Raw genomic sequence first — 25068 nt, forward strand, 5'->3', positions numbered from 1 at the left:
GAACAGCTCCAACTCCAAAAGCTTCAATTATAGCCATCGATCTTATGACCAGAACCTACGAGCCCTTCTCCATCATCTTTTGTGTTCCAGTCGTATAGTTTTATTCCTCTAGTACAGCCCTCACCACAAGGCTTTGCTAATTAGTATCCTTGCTCCTCTCTCCCACTACACTGCAGAAACTGTGATTTATTATCCTGGGACTTCCAACAGCAACTGTACCAAATTGATGATTTCAGCTGAATCTTTATTGACAATCAGCATTCCTTTTATGAATTCCTGGCCAGTGCCTCCCGATTGCTCATGGTGGTATTTCAAAACCCATTCACTATATTAAACTCCATACCTGCCTCTATTTCTTCGGTTTTATCAGAGGAAACACAGACCCTAAAAGATTCCTTCCTTGATGTCCTGCTCCTCAGAGGAAGTGCTGTCCTTCCTTCTTTCCAAGGCAACCCTCACCTGGGATCCAGAACCTATTCCCCAATTCCAACTCCATAACCTTACTCCATCACCTACCCTTCTTTCCCCTGTAACTTCAACCTCTTGGTCTTTGCTGCTCCCTTCTCCTCACATGAAAATCTACACAAATCTCACCCATTAACAAAAATTGTTTTTAAAGGACTTTCTTTAGACCCCCAAGACTGTAGCACCACACCCTTCATTGTTCCCTTTCAGTCAATGATACCTATTCTTCTCCAATTTCACATCTCTTATTTTAGTCCTCACCCATGACATTCCTACCTCTGCCTCCACCCCAATTCACTACTCTTGTCAGTGACTTCCCAATGATCAAAGCAAATTCAATCCTTATTTTATGTAATGTCTCTGATTCTACAAACCCTTATTTACAGTCTTAAGAAACTACTGACTTTGGCATTCATTCATTCAAAAAATACTTATTGAGCATCTGCTTTAAGCCAGATACTGTGCTATGTACTTGGGATATGGTGCTTAAAGAAAAATTAGGCCTTTGCCTCATGGAGCTGGGAGTTTCGGAAAGAGAGAAAATAAACAAGTAAATGAATGAAAAGACTATTACATGTTCAATTCTAAGAAGGAAATAAGTATGGTGATGATGTAGAAAAATCTGTGTAGAACCATGAGAAGGCATATTTTTAAATGACATTTGGATTAAAATTTGAAAGATGAGAGTGAGACAACCATGGAAAGAGATGAGGGAGATCACTGCAGGAAATGAGAGCTTTAGGTGCAACAGTATTGAGTGGGAACGACCTTGCACATGTTCAGAATTGGGAAGAAAACAGCACAGCTGGAGCAGGTAGTGTGAGTTAAGACTGGAGGTAAGTTTGGGAAGCTGGATGGGGGCTAGATGATTAGGCAAAGATTTAGTTCTAGAAACAAAACAAAAAAAGATATTGAAGAGTTTAAAGCAAAGAGTGATATAATGTGACTTAGATTTTTAAAATATAGCTTGGGCTATATTGAGTGAAGAATGGATAGTAGAGGAGCAAAGGAGAAACAGAGACCAAAGAGAATATGGCAAAAATGATCACTGGGATCTAGGAAATTAATTATTCAGATCTGAGATGTGCTTTTGAGTGGAGTCAGAGTGTTCATTTAAGGATTAGACACGGCTGTTGAAGCTAAAAGGAATCCAGGATAATTCCTAGGTTTTTGCTAGAGCAACTGGTTGGATGATGGTACCAATAACTGAGATGGGAAATTGGAGGAATAACAGGTTTGGAAAAGGAAGTCAGGAGGCTCAGTATTAAACATTAAACAATTGATGTGACTGTAAGACATTTAAGTAGAGATATCAAATAAACATCTGGAGGTACAGATGGGCGGCTCAATGGAGAATTCAGGGCTGGTCTAAATTAAGGAGATATCTACTTAAAATGCTACAAATGCTATTTGATGCTACAAGACTGGAAAAGATCTATAGAGTGTGAACGTAAATAGAAGAGAAAAGGTGATCATGCACTTTCATGTTTATCTGCCTTTTGCAGTTTTCTCAACCAGCATAACTTCATTTTCCTCCTCCACCTGTTTATTTTATTCTACCATTAAGACCAGAACAAATGCCATCTCCTTGAATCTTCCTCTGAACCCTCTAGGGAAAATGTTAGTAGGACTTCCCTGGTGGTCCAGTGGTTATGAATCCACCTTCCAGTGAGAGAGTGGTATGGGCATATATACACTACCAAATGTAACATAGATAGCTAGTGGGAAGTAGCCGCATAGTACAGGGAGATCAGCTCGGTGCTTTGTGTCCACCTAGAGGGGTAGGGTAGGGAGGGTGGGAGGGAGATGCAAGAGGGAGGGGATATGGGGATATATGTATATGCACAGCTGATTCACTTTGTTATACAGTAGAAACTAACACACCATTGTAAAGCAATTATACTCCAATAAAGATGTTAAAAGAAAACCCTAATATTAAAAAATAATAAATAAATAAATAAATAAATAAATAAAATCCGCCTTCCAATGCAGCGGACGCGGGTTTGATCCTTGGTCGGGGAACTAAGATCCCACATGCTGCAGGGCAACTAAGCCCTCGCGCCAGAACTAGAGAGCCCACATGCCACAGTGAAGAGCCCGTGCACCACATCGAAAGATCCTGCATGCCACAACAAAAGATCCCATGTGCCGCAACTAAGACCCGATGCAGCCAAATAAATAAATAAATAGTAAAAAAAAAAAAAAAAAAAAAAAAGAGAAAGAGAGAGAGAGCTCCTAGCTCCAATTTCATCTTTTCATTAAAAATAATAATAATAGCAAAAATATTTTGGAAAAAAAAAAGAAAATGTTCGCTCAATCCTTGGCACACCAGTGATCCTTAATTAAGATTTATTACCCTCCCTTCTTTGTTCTGCTTTGTATTCCTTGATTCTTTTTCAGGAGGGTCTAACACTGGATTGTTACTGATATATTTGGACATTTACTACATGCCTGGCATGCTCTTCCCTGCCTTGTTACCTGCTAAATCCCTCCTGTCCATCATTTAAGACTCAATTGTAGCTTTGCTTTCTCAGCCTTCCTCCTTTCCCCTCTCCTCCAGACATAACTAGGTGTACCTTCTAAGGCACTATTTATGTATCCTTAGCATAATACTTTCCATATTGATCTGCATTATTCATCTTTGTATCCCTAGTATGTTGTATTGTAAATAACACATAGAAGGGCTTAAGTGATCATCATTAGGTGAGTGGGAGCACTTTCTGGTCTCTGGTCTGAGAATAACAAAGTTATGGATGGGAACCAGGCCAGCAGTTTTATTTGCAGGATGGTAAAACTAAACATTTCCCTAAGGACAGTTCCATTACTTTCCATCAATTAATAAGAGCAGGAAGTGTGTGTCATGAAACATTGGCTTTGCAAGGTCCAAACTAAAGTTAAGGTTAAGAGTATTTAACTAGCCTTTTGGAACATTTGTTGAGACACAGATTTTAAACACACTACTGTTTAGATTTTTTGAGTGATCCTTATAACTTTCCAACGATAGAGGAACCAGAAAGTTAGCACACGGGGTAAGAGGTGAATTTAAAGCTTGTCTCCTCTAGACTTGCAGATAAGGTTTCTAGAAAAAGCTTACTTTTCTGAAAACCAAAATGAGTCCTCATTATCCCCCATCTCCGCTTGTTATCTCTGATTTGTACTAGATAGTCCTCTTTCGTAGTCCCATATTTTGTTTATTTTGGTAGAGTTAAGCCAATAAAAGTGTAAACAAACTGAAGAAACTATTCTCTATATAGATTTATGAGCCAAAGTAATGCTGTGCTATCTTTTCAGAGGGTTTAAGATCATTTTTATATCCCACCTTACTTTTGTAATCTTCCAAACAATTTGTCTCCAGTTAAAAACTCCATTAGTAAACATGACATTTATGGTATTAAGAGTATATCAGAGTTTAATTTTAAAAAACTTGGACTAATATTACATAACCATTCAATTATTTTCATTCCTTCGGTCCAAAAATTATAATTGCATGGAAGAAGAATTTATTGTTTACACATAGAAACCAGAAAGTTAGGACTAAAGCATTAGAGTAGGAAGACAGTTTGGTCTCTGATTTCAAGCAATCTTCTGTACCTTGCTCCTAGGTCATTATTCCAAAGGCTCCAAAGGCTCTAATTCAGGAGGATGTCATAATGCTTAACCAGATACACAAAATACATGAAATATGAAGTACAGAATATCCAGTTGCCTTACTCATAAACCACTGAGGCAGAGTGATTTTTATTCCATTCTCTAGATTCTCATTTACTTAGCTAATTCCTCACATCTCACACCTTTTCTACTTTTGGCCCGGAATATGCACCCACAGAAAAAGTGTTGTTGCTCCACATGAAAACACAGCAGGGCCTCTTCATTAAAAACAGTCATTCTTTTACTTTAAATTTTTCCCACGTGTTTCATGTAGATGAGCCTGTATCACATAAAGTCACCACCAACTGAAGTCTGACTCTTATTTCTATGCGATCTATTTGACAATCATTTGTATTTTGCCAAGTAAATTTTCACACACTTGTGTGAACTTCCGAAAGGTAAGAAACATGCCTTATACTGTAATATTTATTTGTATCCAGTATATTGCACCTTGCAGATGAGAGGTACAAGATAAACTACTCCAGTGGAAAAGAATATGGAAAGGCAACACTGCACACAGTACTTTTCTTATATCAATTCATATAAATCCAAAACTATTAATAAAGTATCCAGACAGAAAATAATGACAGACCACAGACATCAGTGAACCAATTCATTTAGTCATGTGGGGTGTAGAGGTACATTTAATCCCAAAAGAGCACAAGGGCGTGGTACGTCTCTAAGTCAAATTGTCCATGGAAGCCAGATGCAAGGTTTTTTGGGCTGAAGGTGGACACTTGGTCACTTCCATCCTCAGAACCTTTCAGCCAATGTTATCTCTTCTATACTTTGTGGTATAGAGATCTCTGTGGGCTTTTCAATCCACGATGTGCTGAAGCTTCTGAGCAAAAAATTTGGCTCCAAAATAATTATTTTGCAGGGCATTCTTTATGCAAAGATGGGAAAACTCTCTACACGGGTAAGAAATCAAAGCTAGTTCTTTGGTTTTTAAAAACAGAAAGTCAGTTTTTCCACCATCCTGCCTGGTTATTTGAATTTAATGGATCTCCTTTCAGTCCACAATTCAGACTATTTGTATTTCAGCTACTTATTTTCATTGTCCTAAACTTGAACCTTTTTGCCACCAATCTCTAATCTGATAAACAAGCACATCTACCTACAGTAAGAGGATAAATTGTCATACTCTTTCTGAAGAATAAATAGGGAAGTTAACTAGCAAAAGCCTTCAGAATTAAGAAATAAAGTTTAAGAATTAATATGCAGGCACCTATGCAAAGATTTATATACAGGTATGTTCATTACAGCCTTAAAAGGGTAAAAAAATTGGAAATATTGTAACACCACCAAATAAGGAATTGGTTAAATGCAATTATTCACATAATGAAACACTATGCAAACACCAAAAATTATGTGGTAGGAATACAGAGGGAAATATGCAAGATATATTGATAGATGAAAAAAATCAGGTTAAAAATAATATATGCAGTATCAACTAGTTAAATTAAAATCTTTGTGTATATAGAAAAAAATATATGAACATTGTTATTAATCTTTTGCTAGTGGTTTAGGATTTCAGGTGATATTTATTGTATTTTGTGTGCTTGACTGTATTTTCCAAACTATTTACAATGGACATAAAAGACTTTATAATTACAAAAGGATGTTTTAAAAGTCTGGCCAAAAAAAATCAAAATTTAGAAGGAATATCCAAGGGACATGACTGTTATTCATTCTGGAAGTTTTTAAACTCTATTCCCATATCCAATTAAATGACAAAAATACTGTATATCTTTGTATATAACATTTTAACTTTTTATCACCTTGCATGCATTACTTTCACTTTCTGTAGAAAAGTTTCACTGAGCTATGATTTAATTTTATGCCATAGGCCTTATAAAGGTTAACACAATATCATATAAGGCTTGATTTACACTCAGTAAAACTTCTATTGAAAATGCTTTCTTCTGGGTGGTTTGCCTCCCTCCCCTTGCCAGCTCCTGATGTGCTAGATGTTGTCTATTATTAGCAAATAAGAGCTAAATGCTTCCTTTTAACTTTAACCATGTTCAATTACAGCATCCCTTTTTAGTCTTGGTTTGCTGACATAACTATATTCCCATCCTCTTAGTTTTTTGTCTCTTATTCTCTTACTAATTTTCTATTTTAATGATTCCTAATAGGAAACAGATGGCACACTCAAAATTAGGTTAAATCCAGAAGAATGTAATAAGGGGACAATGACAAAGAAGGTTAGAATGCAGGGCAATCACAAGGGATCATGTAGTAGCCATGCTGCTTTACCGAGAGCCAGAGAAGGCTGTGTGGGGAGGGCCACCTGACGGGCTGAGACCTTTGGTGGAGGACACAGCTAGTCAATACAACTCTGCAGGGCCAGGAGCTGGGGGAGCAGCTCTCCCAACCTCACTCTCCTCCCTCATCCTCATCTCTAGTGTTCCACTTTGACTGAACACAATCAGAAGCCAGAGGGCAAGGGAGCCTTCTACAGGACAACTCCCTGGGACACAGAGCAGGATGGAGAGTAGATACGCCCCAACGGGTAGATATCTAGCACAATATTGTTAGTGCCTTTATTATAAATTATTTGGAAGTAGGTGATGTCTATATGTGTAAGTAAATAACATGAATCTTTTAGGTGATTTCACTTTGGTCACTTATGTGAGCATTTTTTCCTAGCAGAGCTGCCTACTCGAATTGGCAATAGCTATTTTCTGCCGTGATGTAGTCTTATGTCCTTAGAGCATGATGAGCCAAGAAAGTATTCTGGTGTAAACACATTAGTTATCTCCCTCTTAATTGAAATTCCAGGTGGATTTAAAAATAACTGTTATGTCTTCTTTAGGAGTAAGGTCTATTTTCAGTCTGGGCATTGAAGTATTACATAATGATCGTGTCATATGTTGATTTTGCTAAAATGAATTTGTCTGTAATCTTGTTTAATTTCTCTCTTTTCACTATTCATTAAAAAGGGAGTATATATACTGAGGATGTTGTATTTCAAAGCCTGAAGTGTCAGGGAGAGTGAAAAGTGAAAAGTAATCAAACCTCAGAGTCATTCAATCATGACTTCTTAGAGCTGAGGTGATTTTAGCAATCATTTAATTCAAACACCTCATTTTACAATTGGGGAGGGAAAATCCTGCAGAGCCTACATATCTTGCCCAAGGTCATCCACCTTGTTAGGGCCTCCTAGTTTGGCATATTTTCCTCTATATCTCAACATCAAAGTACAGTTGTATTCTGCTCATACATTAAATTCACTCACTCAAACAATATTTATTGAGTGCCTTGTGTCAGGCACGGGAGATAAAACAATGAAGAAAATGGACAAATCCCCCCTTTTTACAGGGCTTACATTCTAGAAGAGAAAGAGAAGACAGTCAATAAATAAATAAAGATATGTCAGAGGAACGATAAATGCCAAGAAAAAAATAAAGTAGGGTAAATGGACAGAGTGACAAGGAAGGAGGATGCTATTTTAAGTTTGGTAGTCAAGGACAGACATTCTCTCTGATGACATTTGAGCGTGACCCTGAATAGAGTGAGAGAGTGAGTTATACAGACATCTGGGGGAGGACTCTTCCAGGCAGAAGGAACAGCCAGTGCAAAAGGCTAAGGGGACATGTGCTAGGGTGTTCGAGGAGGAAGAAATAGGCTGTGATGGCTGGAGCAGGAGGAGTGATGGGGGAAGTCGCAGGATATGAGATCCAAGAGATATTGAGCGTAATGCGGGGAATGACATAATCTGACACACCTTTTAAAAGCATCACTCTGCCTGTTGCGCGGGAAATCGATGGAGGGGGAGGGAGGGAAGAGAAAGGGAGGATGCAAAGAAATGAATTAGAAGAGTAAGAGGTTTATAATAGTTCTGATTTGGAATGCAGAGCCTTCTATTCATGACAATAGGTAAGGGTGTGAGTATAGGGTGTGAGGGGGGAAAACAAGAGTCAAAATATCAAGGCTTTTGGCCTGAGCACTGGGAGAATAGGATTCCATTTATTGAGAAAAGGAATATGGGGGAAAGAGTGGGTTTGGAGAGAAAAACGAGATTACATTTGGGTCAAATTAGATTTGAGGCAGTGGGATGTGTGAGTTTGCAGTTCAAGAGAGAAATCTAGACCAGAGATATTAATTGGTAATTTGAGTCAGCATATAAATGGCATATGAAGTACATTGGATTGGTTGAGATCCCCTAGAAAGTACACATACTTAGAGCACCGAGGCCCCAGGGAACTCCAAGACTTAGAACGATGAGGAGGATCCATCCAAGTTTATGGAGAAAGAGAACCCAGTGAGATAAAAGAACAGAGGATGGCTTCCTAGAAGCTAAATATCAAGTTTTCCAAAGAGGAGGCAGTGATCACTTCCATCTTAATAGTTCAAGTAAAGTGAGGACTGAGAACAGACCCCTGGAATTAGCAACATGGAGATCACTGATGACCTTGACAAGCACAGCTTTGCTGGAATCGAGGGACAAAATGGCTCAAGCGACAATGGGTGGGATGAAGCGAGGACAGTGTGTAGAGGCTACAGGATAGTGAGATTTTCTTAACAGGGGAAGCATGAGGTCAAGGGAGAGTGTGTTTCTAAATACAAGGGAGAATGGTATATTTATAGGTTAATAGGAAAGATCTAGAATAAAAGGGGGAAGTGGTGGTGGGAGAGAGATTTGGATGACCTTGCGTAGGAGAGAGGGAATAGGATTCTGTGCATAAGTGAAGGGGCTGGCCATAGACAGGAGTACAGATACTTAATGCATTGTAAAAGGAGGGAAGGAAAGGAGTGGGTACAGATTCTGATAGGTTGGTAGATGCAATGTTGGAAGCCTGTGGAAATTTTCTTCTTGTGAAATAAGATATTGAGAGGTAAAAAAAAAAAAATCACAATCAAAATCGTTAATATTTTCTTCAGTCAACTTAACAAAAGAGCAACACCAAGGAGGCAATGAAGCTGTTTTTTTTTTTTTTAACCTGCTCGTAACACATGTCTTATACTTGACACTTCAACTGTGATCAAACCATAATGGTCTGGCTTCTTGTAAAGTGTTTGGCTATAGTGGTTCATTAACCCAAGGAGAGAAATCCTGAGAGAATATTAATAAGACAGACTGCATGTACCTGTAAAACATGAAAGAAATACTCCTAGTAAGCAGACCACTAAAGAGATTTTAAATTATCAATTACCTATCAATTTAACAGTTCTGAGTACACTAGGACAGGATCAAAGCCATGAAAATTACCCTAAAGCAAACAGTTTGAAACCAAGTTTTCTCAAAATTGATTAATCACAAAATTAATAGCAAACAGCAATCACCGTGATGGGCAGCACAGCACAGTGTTTAAAATCATGAACGATGGAGTTAGACCTCCTGGGTTCAAATCCTAATTGCACTGCTTAATGGCTATGTGACTTTGGGGAAATTATATTCCCTCTATGTGTCTCTGTTTCCTCATTTATAAAATGAAGATCATATTAGTACCCACCCCTTAGGGTTATTAAGAAGATTAAATGAACATAGAACTGTGCCTTGCACATAGCAAGCATTGTATAGGTGTCTGTTAATTAAATCATATCACTGTGAATAATCAAGACCTAGCCAGAAAATGCAGCCAAAAATTGACACCTGGAGTTAATTTTTAAGACTTTTAAAACTGCCTACTGGGAAATCTTTTACAGAAAAACAAATACATCTGTCTCTTGATCATCTAGGGTATTTTTTCCCCTCCATCTGACTTTTTCTTAAAATTGTGTCCTGACAAAGAGTAGGAAGATTCCATAATTTCCACTTTTAAAAAAGAAGTTCTAATGGAAATCTTCACTTTTAAAAGACATGGAAACCAGAAAAGTGAGCCTCTTGGATTACCATCCTACTTTTCTGTCACCTATTGACTCATATACTGAGAGCTGACCCTACATTTAGACTCATATTAGAAGGTCATAATCAGTTAACAAGCTATGTTAATGTTCATTTCTAAATTTTAATGACAAAATAAGGAACATTATGAATATTTTTCAATTATATGATCCTTGATTTATTTTCTTTTCTCCCATACCGCATTCATTTCTTTACTCATACAATATCATTCAGAGGACTGGTTAAATATTCAGAAGATAAAGTCTGAACCCCCAGTTTATTTTGGAGTCATTTCTACATAAAATACACCTTAACTATCTTTTCTTTTTGACCATTGTAATATCCTGATAGTTAATTTACCTACTAGGTTTTATGGCGCCAATATTTTGGGTATTTCATCAGATTTTCAAATAAAAGTACCAAAAATTAAAAGAAAAACACCCGCTCAAACTTTGACTGCAAGATCACATTTCTAGGAGTTAGTAACTGAGAGCACCACAAAACCGAAGGTGGGAAGTAGGTTCAACAGATTGGTCCTCAGCCAGATGGGGCTACTTCAGCTCTAGCTGCAGGTGGTCCCTATGCAGAGATGCTTGCAGTGAGAGATCTGGGTGGGCGGATTTTAGAGCAGAGGTCAAACTGGCGTTCAGAGAGGTTCAAAGACATGTTTTTAAGGTCGAAAGAGTCTATGAGAGTTTTTATATTCCATATTCTCCATTTTATAAAAATGTAAAAAAGTGTTGTATACCAATTTGAGATCATCTGAATGTCACTGCATGACTGAGTGCTGCCACAGTGTTTTTTGTTTGTGTTCACAATTCAGTTGGTCCCCAGTGGTACATTACATAAACTGACAGTATATCTTAAGTCATTTTAGTCTAAGTGGGATCCAGTTAGACCAATCAGTCTTTCTCCCTCCCTCTGCTCCCCAGAGCATTTCGTTCCCCAAGAACCAAATGGGCTTTTGTGGATTTTATGGGATTCACCTTGTTAGAAAAAAGCCAATAAACACAGGTCTTTTTGAGATGAACCCTTCTCTCTCTTGGCCTCCTGCTGATGTGGCTGTGAGAAACTGCCCTTAAACTTCTCTGAGGCTCTCTAGTTTGAGAGTATCTATGAGAAACACCCCTTATCTCTTGGAAGTGTTGCTTATATGAATGGATACACTGACCCTTTGATCTTTTCGAGGCTATAACAAAGGGTTGTACATTCACACTTTCAGTCTTTTCCCTATGCCATGCTGTTGGAAATAAACTCTTAACTCTAGAGTCTTTTGCCATTAGGATAGATGGAGATAGAACCTTGCCATTAGGATAGATCCTCCTTTCTCCTGTTTCCAATAATATGTTCATTGCTTCCTTCTGAACCCTTATCAGCCACATCTTATCCATATTTCTACTAACGGTATGTTCAAGGCATTCTAGTCTTTTTTCTATCATGCTCCTCAAAATTCTTCCAACTTCTCTCCACTTCCCAACTCCAAAAAAACTTCCACATTTTTATGTATTTGTTATAGTAGCATTTCACGTCCAGATACCAAAATCTGTATTGATTTTTTAAATTGCTGTGTAACAAACTACCACAAATTTAGCAATTTAAAGCAGTACTCACTTATTAGCTCAGAATCCTATAAGTCAGAGGTTCAGAAAGGCATGGCTAGGCTCTCTGCTCATGACATCACAAGCCTAAAGTCAAGGTGTTGCCAAAACTGATTTCTCATCTGGAAGCTTCAGAGAAAAATTTGCTTCCAAGCTCATTCCTTTTTTTTTTTGTCAAAATTCAGTTTGTTACAATTATAGGACTATAGGTTACTGGGTCCTATTTCCTTTCTGGCTGTCAGCTAGGGCCACTCTTATCTCCTATGGGGCCACCCACATTTCTTGCCATGTGATCTCCTCCATCTCCAAGCCAACAATGGTGGGTCAAGTCCCTTTTATACTTTAAATCTCTGGCTACCCATCCTGTGACCAGCCAGAGACACCTCTCTGCTTTTAAAGGGTTCATGTGACTAGGTCACGTCCACCCAAATAATCTCCCTTTCTCAACGTTGTCTGTGCCATATAATATAACCTAATTAGGTATTTACAGTCCTGGCAATTATACAGGTATGTATCCCGGGACGGCAGAAAGTCTCGGGGCCCATCTTAGAAGGCTGTCTGTCACAGGGCTATCCATTGGCCCCTTTAAGTCCCAACAATCTTGAAGAAGCAGAGTTTAAAACCTGGGAATTTTTTTTTTCTCATTCTCTGTGTCCACCTTTTTTTCTACTCTTGGCTCTTTAGATCAGTATATTATTAGATTGATAAACGCTGGAGAAGAGATTTCATAATATCATGATGAATTACTCTCATAAGAACCCATAAATCCCCACATAGAGAGAATGGCTTTGATCTGAATGTACTCTGGATTCCCTCCTAAGCACAGAGTTTCTTGAACCTTCTGAGAAGTAGTACTGTTCCACCCCTTTCGCCTGCATTCTGATTAAGATAGCCTCCCCTCTTTTGTTTTAGATTCTTTCCTCTCTTCCCTGGTTATCTGTCAGATGAATATAATTCTGAGTGTTTGCCAGGTCACCTGAGGACAAGGGGAAGCACCCAAGTGCCGAGGTTCTACTGAAGACTGGGTCTATTGGTATTTACTGGTGCAATGTCACTTGAGGCTCCCCAGAAACATCTCTGAGATAAGGCTGAAGGTCACACGGCTGGTGGAGTTATTCTGACTTTTCTATGTTCCCCACCCCTCAGTTGTGCAATATGAGTGGTTTCAATGCTGGATTCAGAGTTGGTGAAAATTGGGAGGGAACTGTGACACGATAAATCAAGGAAGGGATATGTCTCCTTTTTCTGTGAGCCTTGCTTAAAGTCTCCATTTTGGGAGCAAGGCTGAAAATATCCTCGCCTTGGATCCCATAGAATGCCAAGCATCATGCAGCAACAAAACCTCCTAAAATGCTGTGATGCAGAGCAATTTCTTTGTTATTCAAGCCATCCAAAGAGCCACACCTAGTAAAAGGGTGGTTCTGGGACCAATATTACATATCAGGCATTTTGAGGTTCATCTAGCATGGTAGTCTTGTTTCTTACAATAGCTCCTAGGGATAGTTTATGGAAAGGCATCATCTCTTGATTTTACCATGACAATTGCGAAAGTGGAGAGATGCTTCTGAAATATTACCATTGTCACCTAACAGCTTATGAATCAAAACTTTCCTTGAGTCTTGAGATAAAACTATGAAAACTGAATATTATGTTCAACTAGAGTTTTAAAGCACAAAAGAAAAAAGTGATCTAATAAATGTACATTTGCAAGGAGCTGGGCACCTACTAGGATAAACTTTGCCACTGGATACAAATTATGTTATTCCCACAAAAAGAAAATATTATTTCCTAAAAGACAAATTACTGGGAAGAAGAATTAGGATAAAGCTGATCTCTTGTTCAGAAATCCTAATGTGGGGTTCTACGCATGGCATAGTTTCTCTACCTCTATTGCTGCTCTCTTATGAGAAGAGACAGGCAAGTGAAACAGTAGATGGCGAGAGACAGAACACCAGGTAATAAAGCAACCAGTCTCAAGTCAGGGGGAGGCTGTCTGTAGGGGGTTTTCTGCCAAGCTTCTATTAAGCACTGAAGAACTAAAATTTGTCTCCAACACGTAAAATAGTTAAAACAAAGGGAATCTAGATTTGCGTTTAGTATATATAAAGGTAGTCAGAACTTTGGTCAGTATGTCTGAGTTGACATAGAAATCTTTTTTCCCACTTTAAACACAGAAATTTTGGACAAACTATACCACAACTATACACCCACACCCAGTGTCCCAGTGCTGAAAATAAAGATGGAACTCAAAGTCAAAGCAGTGAGAAGGAGCCAAAGCCAAGTGACTCCTGGGGAGAACTGGACCTGAGATACGTCTGAGGAGCTGGTGGCCAGGCCTTCAGTGTTAGTTGTGGGACCTGTGCACATGGGTGCAGGAACCAAGCTACCTACGAAGAGAAAGAAATCATATAGGATTTGTCCATACACACAAGGGAAACTAGCTACACCGTGACCACTCCCCAGGAGAGTGACAAAGGAGCCCACTTTCTGCTTGGGACCAGAGGAAGAAAAGGGCCAAGTGCAGAACCCCAGTGCTGTGCACGAGTGCTAAGTCAGCACCCACTCCCAGCTCACAGCATGGGTCCCAAGTCTCAAAGTTAATATACAAACTGGTCCTGGGCCAGTAAAATGCATAGGGCCCTTAGCAGAGGCAAACATAAAAGCTCTCTGTAGAGATGTTCTCACTACCAGGTCATAGTTCATAAAGGAAAGCACAATTCACAAAGAAAAAGTTTAAGAACTTCGATTATTTGATCATTTGAAATTTCCGTGGAACTACAGACACTGAGGCAAATTTAAAGGCAAATGACCAATGAAGGAAAATATTTGCAATTCATGTAACTGATAAAAAGAAATAATATTCAGAATTTATAAAGAACATCTATAGATTAAATAAAGAAAAAACAGACAATGGACAAGAAGCATGAATAAGCAATTCAGAGAGGAAGAAAACTGCCCAATAAACATGAGATTTCCAATCTCACAAGTGACCAGGAGAATCCAATTTAAAACATTGAGATACTGTTCCCATTTAGCATACTGGCAAAAGTCAAAAAGAATAGTTTTAACGTCTTATAAAGTAAAAAAAAAAAGTCTTATATAAAGTTGAAAACATACACATCCTGCAACATAGTGATTCCCACCCCAGGTACACCCTAGAGAAAGCTGTGCATACATGCCCTGGTCAATATGTACGAAGTGGCTGCTGCAGCACACTTTCAAGAACAGAACTTAAGAAACTTAAATGTTATCCACTAAAAGAAGGGATAAATGGTATCCTAGTTCTACAGTGGAACACTATATAGCCATTAAAAGAATAAACTAGCTCTCTGTGTATTAACATGGCTATATCTCAAAATGTAAGGGTAAATGGAGAAGTACATGCTGCAGAATAATAGTGTGGTAATATTCATGAGAGAAGTAAGAGAAATGAAATACATATTAAAATATGTTAAAAGCAATAGATAGCCTGAAAGATAGCAATAAAATTCATGATGGAGATTGCCTTTGGTGTGGTAAGAAGGCAAATGGTACTGAGTTAAGTCCTCAAAAGAAGACTTCAACTTTATCTATAAAATAAAATAAACCTGAAACAGAATGAAAATGTCAACAGTTTCAATGCTAGGTGATGAGTACTAATGTATTTATTACATCAATCTCTGTATTTTAAACTTTTTTTCTAAATGTAAGAAATAATTTTTAAAAGAAAATAAATAAAATAAAATATATGCCTCGGGCCCATACACTTTCAAGAGGTTGACCATGAATTTGGCTTAGAGCTTAATTATTCCTTCCATCACTGTTTGTTTTGTTGTTGTTGTTTTGGTGTCAGGCCAAATTTCAAGCCAAATGTCAATAGCTTATCTGCAAGCTAATAAAGGTCTCTCTCTCATCTTTCAAAACACCTTTCTCTCATTTCCAGAAATCTAAGAGACTGAGGAGAAAACAGCAAGCAGTCTGTCTATCCATTCCTGTATAACCATGCCAATTCCCCAACTCAAATTTAATTTAACAATGAAATGCACTTACTTCAATTCTCAATATTTGAGTTACTAATTTGTGTATTCTTTCACTGTCTTTGTAAGTTCCCAGAAAGCGGAACTGTATCTAAATCTCTTTATATGGCACTTAAAATGACACTACATGCAAACAAATGCTTAAAAATACAGTACTTTTCATGATTATACTAATTCATAGAGAGGAAGGGCTATGAAAGGTGCCCAGGTAGATGACAAATCTCTAAGGATATGTAGTTTCATAATAGTTAATAATTGTTAAGTTTTCCCACAGAGATGTGTATAGTTCACCTATGTTATTTGAAACATGATTGATATTTATGAGTTTCTCTCTTGATGGGGACTTGATGAAACCACCCAACTTCCTTAGAAGTTAGACTGTAAATTATGTCTTCTTTGCAGCTTACTTTGTCAAAAATCATATAACTTCTCTACGTGTTGTTTTTTACACATGCTGACTCTACACCAATTTGCTGATATAAGAGCACAAAACAAGCAAGAATAATGGCAACTGAAGTATAAAGTGCAGAAATCTGACTTCTAGCTAAAAAACCATAGTGTCTTTTTTTTCCCCTCATGTTTAATTTTAAAGGAAAAACTTCTAGACAAGAGTTTCATAAACCTGGTTGACCATATAAAGTATCAATTGTGTTCACAAAAGCAAAAATTTACTCATCAAGGACTGTGAATTAGTCATTCTTAGCACTTTAAGCAACTCCAAAAGAAAACATTTTACATATCATGCAGATCAAGCCAATACAGGTGTACAGGTTAATGGAAGTTCCTTTCATTATGTTATAGAGTTGATCATAAATTGCCTTTTGTGAATCATTTCCACAGAAGTCATAAAATCTTAAAGAAAAATATTTTTTACTGTAAATTCTATCACTTTTGTGGTGTGGAAAAACAAAATATCTAAACAAATATCCCATATATTTTTTAAAAATCTCCTCTGAATATGTTTTACTTTCCACAGGTTGTCAGAAATCATTTTAAAGCTGTTAATAAGTGTTTTGGGGAATTCCCAGGTGGTCCAGTGGATAGGACTCCACGCTTCCACTGCAGAGGGCATGGGTTCAACCCCTGGTTGGGGAACTAAGATTCCGCAAGCTGCATGGCACAGCCAAAAAAAAAAATTAAAAAAAATAAGTGTTTTGATTAATATTTTGAAGGTTGGGAAACAAATGTTCGTTCAAAAGTAGATGATGAATTTGTATCAATATGAAAAACCAAACAATCTAACACATAATAAATCAAGAAGTAAATTCTTTAAAGGGCCTTTTGGTATTCTATGAATTGTACTGACCCCAGTATAATGTATTTTCCCAACAAGGACATCTTTTGATAGTCATTTGCTGTACTGCAGTCAACCAAAATGGTACCTCAGTACCTCTGGTTTTGCCACGTCCCTATTTAGTACACGATTTAACAACAATCACAAACCCTATCTTTTCTTTATCTACAGCATCTCTTCTAATCACATGTACTTGTGCTTGTGAAGGTCAATAAAGTGGGTTCTCCTCCATGTCTTTGAAGCTCAAATATATTTAAGCAAGACTCCACTAGAACCTTATGAATCTTTCTAAGAACTGCTTATGAGGATTCCATGCCAAACACCAAGGTCAATCAAATCTCAATCAGGCAATTAAACATTCATTCACACATTCACAGCAACAGTATAAATACTTTTTTTTTCTTCTCTTCTCTTTGTAACAATTCCTTCTTCTTCCACTGTTTCTCTTTCTCCTCTTCCTTTTCTCTCCTTCTGGCAGAAATTTCCATTTCCAGTCTTGCTACCTCTTCCTGGTGGGCTCGCCACTGAAGAACCTGAAATAGAAATTCATTCCAATAACTATACACACTCAAGTGATTTCACAGTTCACAAGGAGACTAGGTTCTGAATCAAGCAGATGTCAAAGATTTTCCAAGTACACATTAAAATTCTGTGTGCACATGAGCGTGTGATGTATGTGCAAGATGTGTGTGTGTTAGTATTAAAAGGAGAAAGCAACTTTAAAATCACCTCATTCAGAGATTCTTCACTTGGATTCATGGAATGAAATCCTAAAGAGTCCGTGAACTGACTTCAAAGGATCTGTGAATTCTCATAAGTATTATGGGAAAGTTTTGTGTTTTTGCACAGCTGTGATTTTCTGGAACAATAGTTCCAGTTTCTGGTCAACAGTTTTCAAATGGTCCTAATATCCTAAAACTTTTAAGAACTACTGATATATTTCATCCTGATTTTTGTAAGTGAATAAAATGAGCCTGAATGAAGATGAAAAAAATGTTAAGACATTTAAAAGAAATTTCTGGGTACTGACAGGTGTTACTGGTAGAAGTATAATTGGCACAGCACTTCTAGAGGACACTGGGCAATATGTAAATACGTATCACAAGAGAAAACATGCATAGTCTTTGACCCACAACCCCACTTTGGGGAAGTTATTCAAAGAAGACAATCAACTGGACAAGTGCACAAAAATGTACCCATGAGGAATATTCACTGCAGTTCTGCTTAAACAGAAAAACTGGAAAGCGTCTAAGTGTCTGGCAACAAGAGATAGCTTAAATTAATTATGGTATCGTCATACAATGACTGCCATTGAAAAAGGATCTATATTTCCATATTCATCAACATAGAAAATATCCACAACATATTATTAGATGCAAAAAAGCAGGTGCAAAACCACATTTATAGTATGATCTCATTAATATAAATTATCATCTATGTATCTACACATAGAAAGAGATTTGGAAGGAGGTTTACCAAAACAATAATAATTGTTATCTCTGAATAGTAGCATTTCATGGAATTTTAAAAATTTATCCTTAAGCCTTTCTATGCCAAGTGACATTTTTACAATAAACATGTATTATCTTTGTAAGCAGTAAACCAATGAAACTAACAAAATAAAAACAAACACATGTTCCATGTACACACGTAGCTAACGAAGCAGAGAGGAGGGAGATGGAGAGGTATGCAGAAATTTTTTTTGGAAAAGGAAGAAACTAGCATTCTCAGTTTAATACCTCTTTGCCTTACATATTTGATATAAGCATGACTCATTATGGTAATATATAAAGTGAAAATTGAATAAATAAAATATCATAGAAATATGATGAGCTAAAATGACTAAATAGTTAAGCTCTTTTTGCACTTTCATTATTCAAAGTTTATTTTCTAAAAATATATTTTGCTCTATTTATCAAAATAACCAAGGAAATTCAGACCCCTGATTTTCAAGCACACTTAGGTTTCCCCATCTACTGCTTATCTTGGCCGTATTTATCTTCTTGTTTTGAACCCTGTTCCTAGAATAAGATCATCTATCCCTTCTGTCCTGACCTCCTACTTCCCAACTATTCCTTTCTGTACCCACCTTCCATCTGCAACATGCTATATCAAAATCAACTGTCCTATCAAGTGCTACCAGGGATCACTCTCCTGAATACCTAAAGGATAGTTTTCGGTCCCTCTTTCCTTAACCTCATGGTTGGTACTTAACCCTGTCAACCATCTCTTCATGTTTAAAACTCTTTCCTTCCTTGGCTATAACACTGTTCTCCCCTGCTTCTCCACCAATGAATACTACCTTCTTCTCTTCTTCCTGCTTCTTGTGTCTACCCTATACGCAACTCTATTGCTATCCTTTCTCAACCTCAGCCTCTCTCTGTTCGTTATCTGATGTGCTCATCCTCTCCTATGAGTTAACCTATCACTTCTGTTGGTCTGACTCTAAAATGTACAATAGCAACTCTGCATTTTTGTCTGCAATCCCATCCTAACAAATGCTTAAAGACTTTGCTGTATGTATGTGCACCCAAAACACAACATTTCCAAAATTAAACTCGACTTCTTTAACTTTGCCATAGCTTCACACCAAGTCCTGTGCATCTGCCTCTTCTTTCAAACAATCTTGTTTGTTCTGTGAAACCACAAGTATCTCTGTAGTTTCCATTTTTATTACTATGTACATCTATCAACATGACTAATTCTTTACATTTTACCTATTACTTGAACAATCTTATATTTCTTAAGCTCAGATGGGCTTTTATTTATAACAAATCAGCTTCTAGACTACTGAATTTCCCTAAGCCACTTTGCTGTAATTTCCTAGTCCATCCAAAGTCTATGTGCCAAATGTATTTAGAACAATACCAGAAAGCTCATGGGGTGATGTCAATTTCTCCAAATATGACCTAAATAATTTAGCTTTCTCACTTCCAACCAATGCCCTACTTTAACCTAGCTAATGTATAATCTCTAGGTAGGTTTTTTCCTGTGCCTTTCCTTATACCACCATTCTTGTCCTTAGCCTCATGGCGTGACCGAAACTATTCCCCCACCTGAAATGCCCTCTGTTCCCCCCTATTTCATAAAGTGCTTCTTGGTCCACCATGTGTCTCACATTTTCGATGAAACATTCTCCAACCCACACTCATCTCTCTTTTATTTCACTTACCATATGATAACTGTTCTCTAATCATTTTGAGCATAATGTTTCTATTTTCATTTAGAGCAGAGTCCATGATATATACATATTTTGTTTTCCCCTTATACTGTCTAGCAGAGTGCTAGCACATCATAGGTGCTCAATTAGTACCTATTTAATTTACCAAAATAACATTTTAAAGTGGAACCAAATAAATAAAAATAAATGATAGCATGAGAATATACCATATTGTAACACATAATGAAATAATGGATCCTCGTTCATGATCATCAATTGCTACTAAAAACTTCATTTTGACAGCTGATAGGAAACGTTATAATGGATGGATCAGGCTGACAACTGTTGAAAACGCTGAATAATCTTAACATCACAGAGAAACAAGCAGCCATTTTGGCATCCTGGTATAAGTATACAACATTCTCCTGAATCATTCTTGCCAAAATATGAAAATGAATATGATCAAATCTCTAGACCTATCTATCAGTTTACAGAAAATTCAGTCAATGGAAAAACACATTAAAGAACACTATGGGAATACAATCAGCAAAATTGAAATTTGAAAAACTTTCAAGGATTTAACAAATTACAAGGAAAAAAGAAGGAAGGGAAAATATGAGTTAAAAGAGATTTAAGAAACATTATCAGCCAAATGCAATATGTGGATAATATTTGGTTTCCGATTTGAATAAACCAAATGTAAAAAAATTTTGAAACAATTAGAGATATTTCAATATTGACTAATTAGTTGATACTATTATGGAAACTGTTAAAGCTTTTAGGTACGATCATAGTATGGTTATTTTTTTTAAAGAGTCTTTAATTTTAGAGATATATACTGAAATACATATGAAATGATATGATATTTGGGGATTTGCTAACTATTATCCAGTGGGCATGGGAGAGTACGTAAGAATATTTGACTGATAAGCTGATAATTGTTGAAGTTGAGTAATGATAGATTTTGTATGTTTTTACATTTTTCCATACTAAAATTTTTGTAAAAAAACAAAATAAACCATAAAATATATGTCCAAAGAGATTTGTATAATAAAAGACTGTAGTCTCAAGGTTCTCAGACAATGAGACCAGAGATGCAGTGAACTAATGTAAAGAAAAATAGCATACATTCATCCTTTCCAAGTACTGAGACTATTTCTATAAATTTCAGTTGAAAGAAGTTTGTGTTTTGAAACTAGTCTTATCACCTTTTGATTTAAGACTAATTTATGGGAATTATCATTGAATGACCTCTGCACGTGTGATGTCATATGATTTATGAAGCCAAATATAAGCAAACACTTATAACTGGTCAAGATTTCTGTTTAAAAAGGTAAGTATAGCAAGAAAATAACCAGATCAATAAAACTCAGGTAACCCAGTTAATCCAATTTACCCAATTGCCCTCCTTGTCATTTGCAAGTCTAAATGATGTTTCTCCTATTCTCCAGAAAAGATAAGATTATGGTAGTTTTTTAAATGGGGCACACACCATAAATCATGAAACAAATGCAAGTTTAGCAATCACAAAAGAACACTACCACAGTGGCAGTCAGGAGCGCATTATAAGGAAAGCATTATTTAGATTATTAACTACAGGACCTTTTCCCAGTTCTTTAATTAATACAGTCTTTGAATGAAACCTTAACCTAACAGAGAACAAATGAAGTTTAAAATATGTTCATCTGTTGCAAATAATAAATTAAGGATTTAAAATGAAAATGGTTAGTACTATTACATGTATCCCTTGCTCTTAATGTAAAAGTTAAATGGTTCAAGGGAAATTAATTAACATACATATTTTCAGGGTGAATAAAGTACTAGAAAAACACAAAATGAAACCCATGAAAACTTCAAAGGCAATAGTGGAAATTAACATCAAGGCAACAATATTAACACAATTTTACATCAAAATTGAAAGCTTTGAAAATAACTCTAAGTCGCGATGCAGTATAAAGGAAATGAGTATTGAACTGCTGGTCAGAATACCAGCTTTTTTGTATTCTCTCTGCCACTAACGGACAACAATGTTACTTTGAGCAAATGGCTAACTAGTTTTCTTGCATGTTAAAGGAGAGGACTGGATCAGGTGAGTTCTATACTTTCTTTAAGTCCTAATATTCTGATTCTATTTTATATTTTCCTTACATAGAGAGACCACAATATGGCATGCTCTGCAATTGTCTTCTTCAAGCAAAATGAATTGCAATGAGGAACGTTAGTGTTTTATAAGCCTGTTAAATAATAACAGACAATTAAACATTAATTGTGAATTCTATCTACCATTATTTATGGACCATTGTATCATGTGTGTTGTTTTATATGGGAAAAGTACCATTGACCAGTGCCTGTAACTGATGATTATAAAATATTAAAAACTGCCATATATGAGGCTTATTGTGTGCCAGGCCTATGCTTTATAAAGGCATTAAGCACATGGTGTGAAGTAATCCTTGAAACAAGCAAGCTATCTTCTTCACGCTTCATCTGGCTAACTTCTCCCTATCCTACTCAGCCCTAAGCTTAGTCATCATTTGCTCCAGGAAGCCTTCCCTAAGTTACCATGTTCAGGTCAGCTGCCTCTTCCCTACTTCCCTACTTCCCTAGCACCTTGTCCCTCTCCTGTATTACAGCACACATCAGCATGGAACCATGTGGATTTGCCTATATCTCACACTTGGCTACAAACTTCTTAAGGGCAGGGACCAGATTTGTTTTATTCATGGGCTCTCTCCAGAGCCTTGCATGGCATCTGGCACACAGTAGGGTTCAAGAAATACTTGTTGGTAAATGCATGGAAAAGTCTCTGAGACTATGCCTGTCAGTTAGATTGACAGTATTTCCCTTTCTCCCCACTGGATTGGTCTTTGGAAAGAAAGGTACCCTCTTCAGACATGCTACCATTTTCTGATTCTTCCACCCTGTGATGACGGATCCTTGCTTTCCTGGTTATAGCTGTTTCCAGGATTCCCAAGCTCCACCTCTGATTGCCTCAGGGAAAATATCCAGAAAACCTTGTCAGGATTTTCAACAATGAATTCCTATTTCTAGCAATGTTAGAGGACGTGTCCAAAAAAGTGTCAAGCAAATCCTTTTCTGTCTTCTCCTTAAATGTTTCTATAAGCTTCTAAATTCAGTTCAGCTGAGTAAACTTCAAATTTTCATTTTATTAAATCTTCAACAGTGTGATAGTTCCATTAAATTTTGCACATGTCCCACCATTTTTCAATATTACTTAACTAAGCATTTTTATCTAATGTGTTCCATTTATGTTTAAACTCCACTCATGAAATACAGTACCTGTGATTTCACATACATTATTAAAGCTTTCTATACTCTTCTTAGCATTTTTGCTTAGCAGAAAGATTTGGCTTTTCCTCTTGGTTTCACAATTGTCCCTTGGTTTCTTGGGTGACTTCATAAGTGCATTATTTATTTTGCAGTACGCGGGCCTCTCACTGCTGCGGCCTCTCCCGTCGCGGAGCACAGGCTCTGGACGCGCAGGCTCAGCGGCCATGGCCCACGGGCCCAGCTGCTCTGCGGCACGTGGGATCCTCCCGGACCGGGGCACGAACCCGCGTCTCCCGCATCGGCAGGCGGGCTCCCAACCACTGCGCCACCAGGGAAGCCCCATAAGTGCATTTTTTATCACCTCTCTTTGATAACTACTTTCCATTTTCTGTGACTCTTTATCAGTCGTTTACAGAATCTCAATGATTATGCACTATTATCTTGACTGTTTCATGTCCTTTTCTTTTCAAATAAAATCTTGCAAAGTTTCATTTCATTGGGTCCCAGAGGGTCTTAACCTTAGTGTAAAACAAGACTTGCAGAGGAAGAAACAAACTAAATGTTAATAAATAGAAAACTATCAACATATATTTTTTCCTAAGGGACAAAAGTTACAAACCTATCAGTCTCTTTTATTTACGAAGCTGACAAAGCCAGATTGTATAATGGAGACAGAAAATGGGGTTAACAGTCAGGAAATCACTTGCCTGCTGGCTATGAGATCTAGGGAAATTATTTCCCATTTCTGGGCCTCAAATCCTCTTTGAAAAATGAAAACTAAATCGGTTTTTCAAACAAAGGGTTACAATACATTAGTGGATAATGAAATAAATTTTATGGATGGGAACTAGCATTTCTTTATGGAAGAAAATATCACAGAGCATCTCATGTCATTACAGTAATGCTGTTTCAAGAAATTTTAATTTCCATTGTGTGTATGCATCTGTGTGTGTGTGTGTGTTGTGTGTGTATTCATTTGTGATGTAAAATACATTTCTCACTGTAGGTCACAGTGAAAGAAGCTTGAAAAACACAGCAGGATGTTCTCTATAATCGCTTCCAATGCTGAGATTCTATGGCTCTCTGATATAAAGACCAAAGCTACTGTGTTGCCATCATTAAGCCACAGGCCTTATTCCTTCTATAATACAATCAACCCAGAAGCATGATGAGAGAACCCAGATTTTGAAGTCAGAAACCTTGAGTCCTACCCCTGTGACTTATTAATAGTATTCCCTGGGGTACATTGTTCAACCACCTGTAACTCCGGAATAATGTAAAATGGGATAACAATGACACACACCTTACAGGACTGCTGTGCAAATACCATCAATGTGCACAAGCCAGAAACTCAGGAATCATCCTGACACTGTCTGTCCCTGACGCTCCACATCTAATCCATTACCAAGTCCTGCAGACTGTGCATCCAACTATCACTTGCACCCACATTCGATTCTATCTTCAGGGCTCCCATCCTAGAGCTACCCAGATATATCCTGCAACCACTCTGGTTTCATTCCCTGCCCACCCCCCTAACTCACTTCCTACACTTTCAATGGTTTCCAGCACTCTTGGGGTGAAGTCTGAACTCCGAACTATGGACTACAAGACCTCTAGGGTTTGGCCCTGCCTATGTCTGCAGCCCCAACTCCTAACCTCATACCAATCACAGACTCACCCTCTTGCTCCAGGAGCCCTGGCCATCATCCAGCCCCTAAACAAGCCACATTTCCTCCAGCTACATGGATGTTGAACATGCCATT

At 37.4% G+C, this 25068-nt stretch overlaps 1 protein-coding gene across 1 annotated transcript in view; it reads right to left on the bottom strand.

Moving 5' to 3' along the window:
- Positions 1–25068, bottom strand: part of CCDC148 (coiled-coil domain containing 148) — a gene marked incomplete at its 5' end in the record, with an annotated part of 198694 nt that overhangs the window by 51425 nt on the left and 122201 nt on the right. The window contains 1 exon segment of the mRNA XM_079925257.1: positions 17247–17387. Within this exon segment, the coding sequence (XP_079781383.1) occupies positions 17247–17387 (141 nt within the window).

This window comes from Stenella coeruleoalba (genome assembly GCF_951394435.1).
Source record: "Stenella coeruleoalba genome assembly, chromosome: 6".
Classification (NCBI taxonomy): Eukaryota; Metazoa; Chordata; class Mammalia; order Artiodactyla; family Delphinidae; genus Stenella; species Stenella coeruleoalba.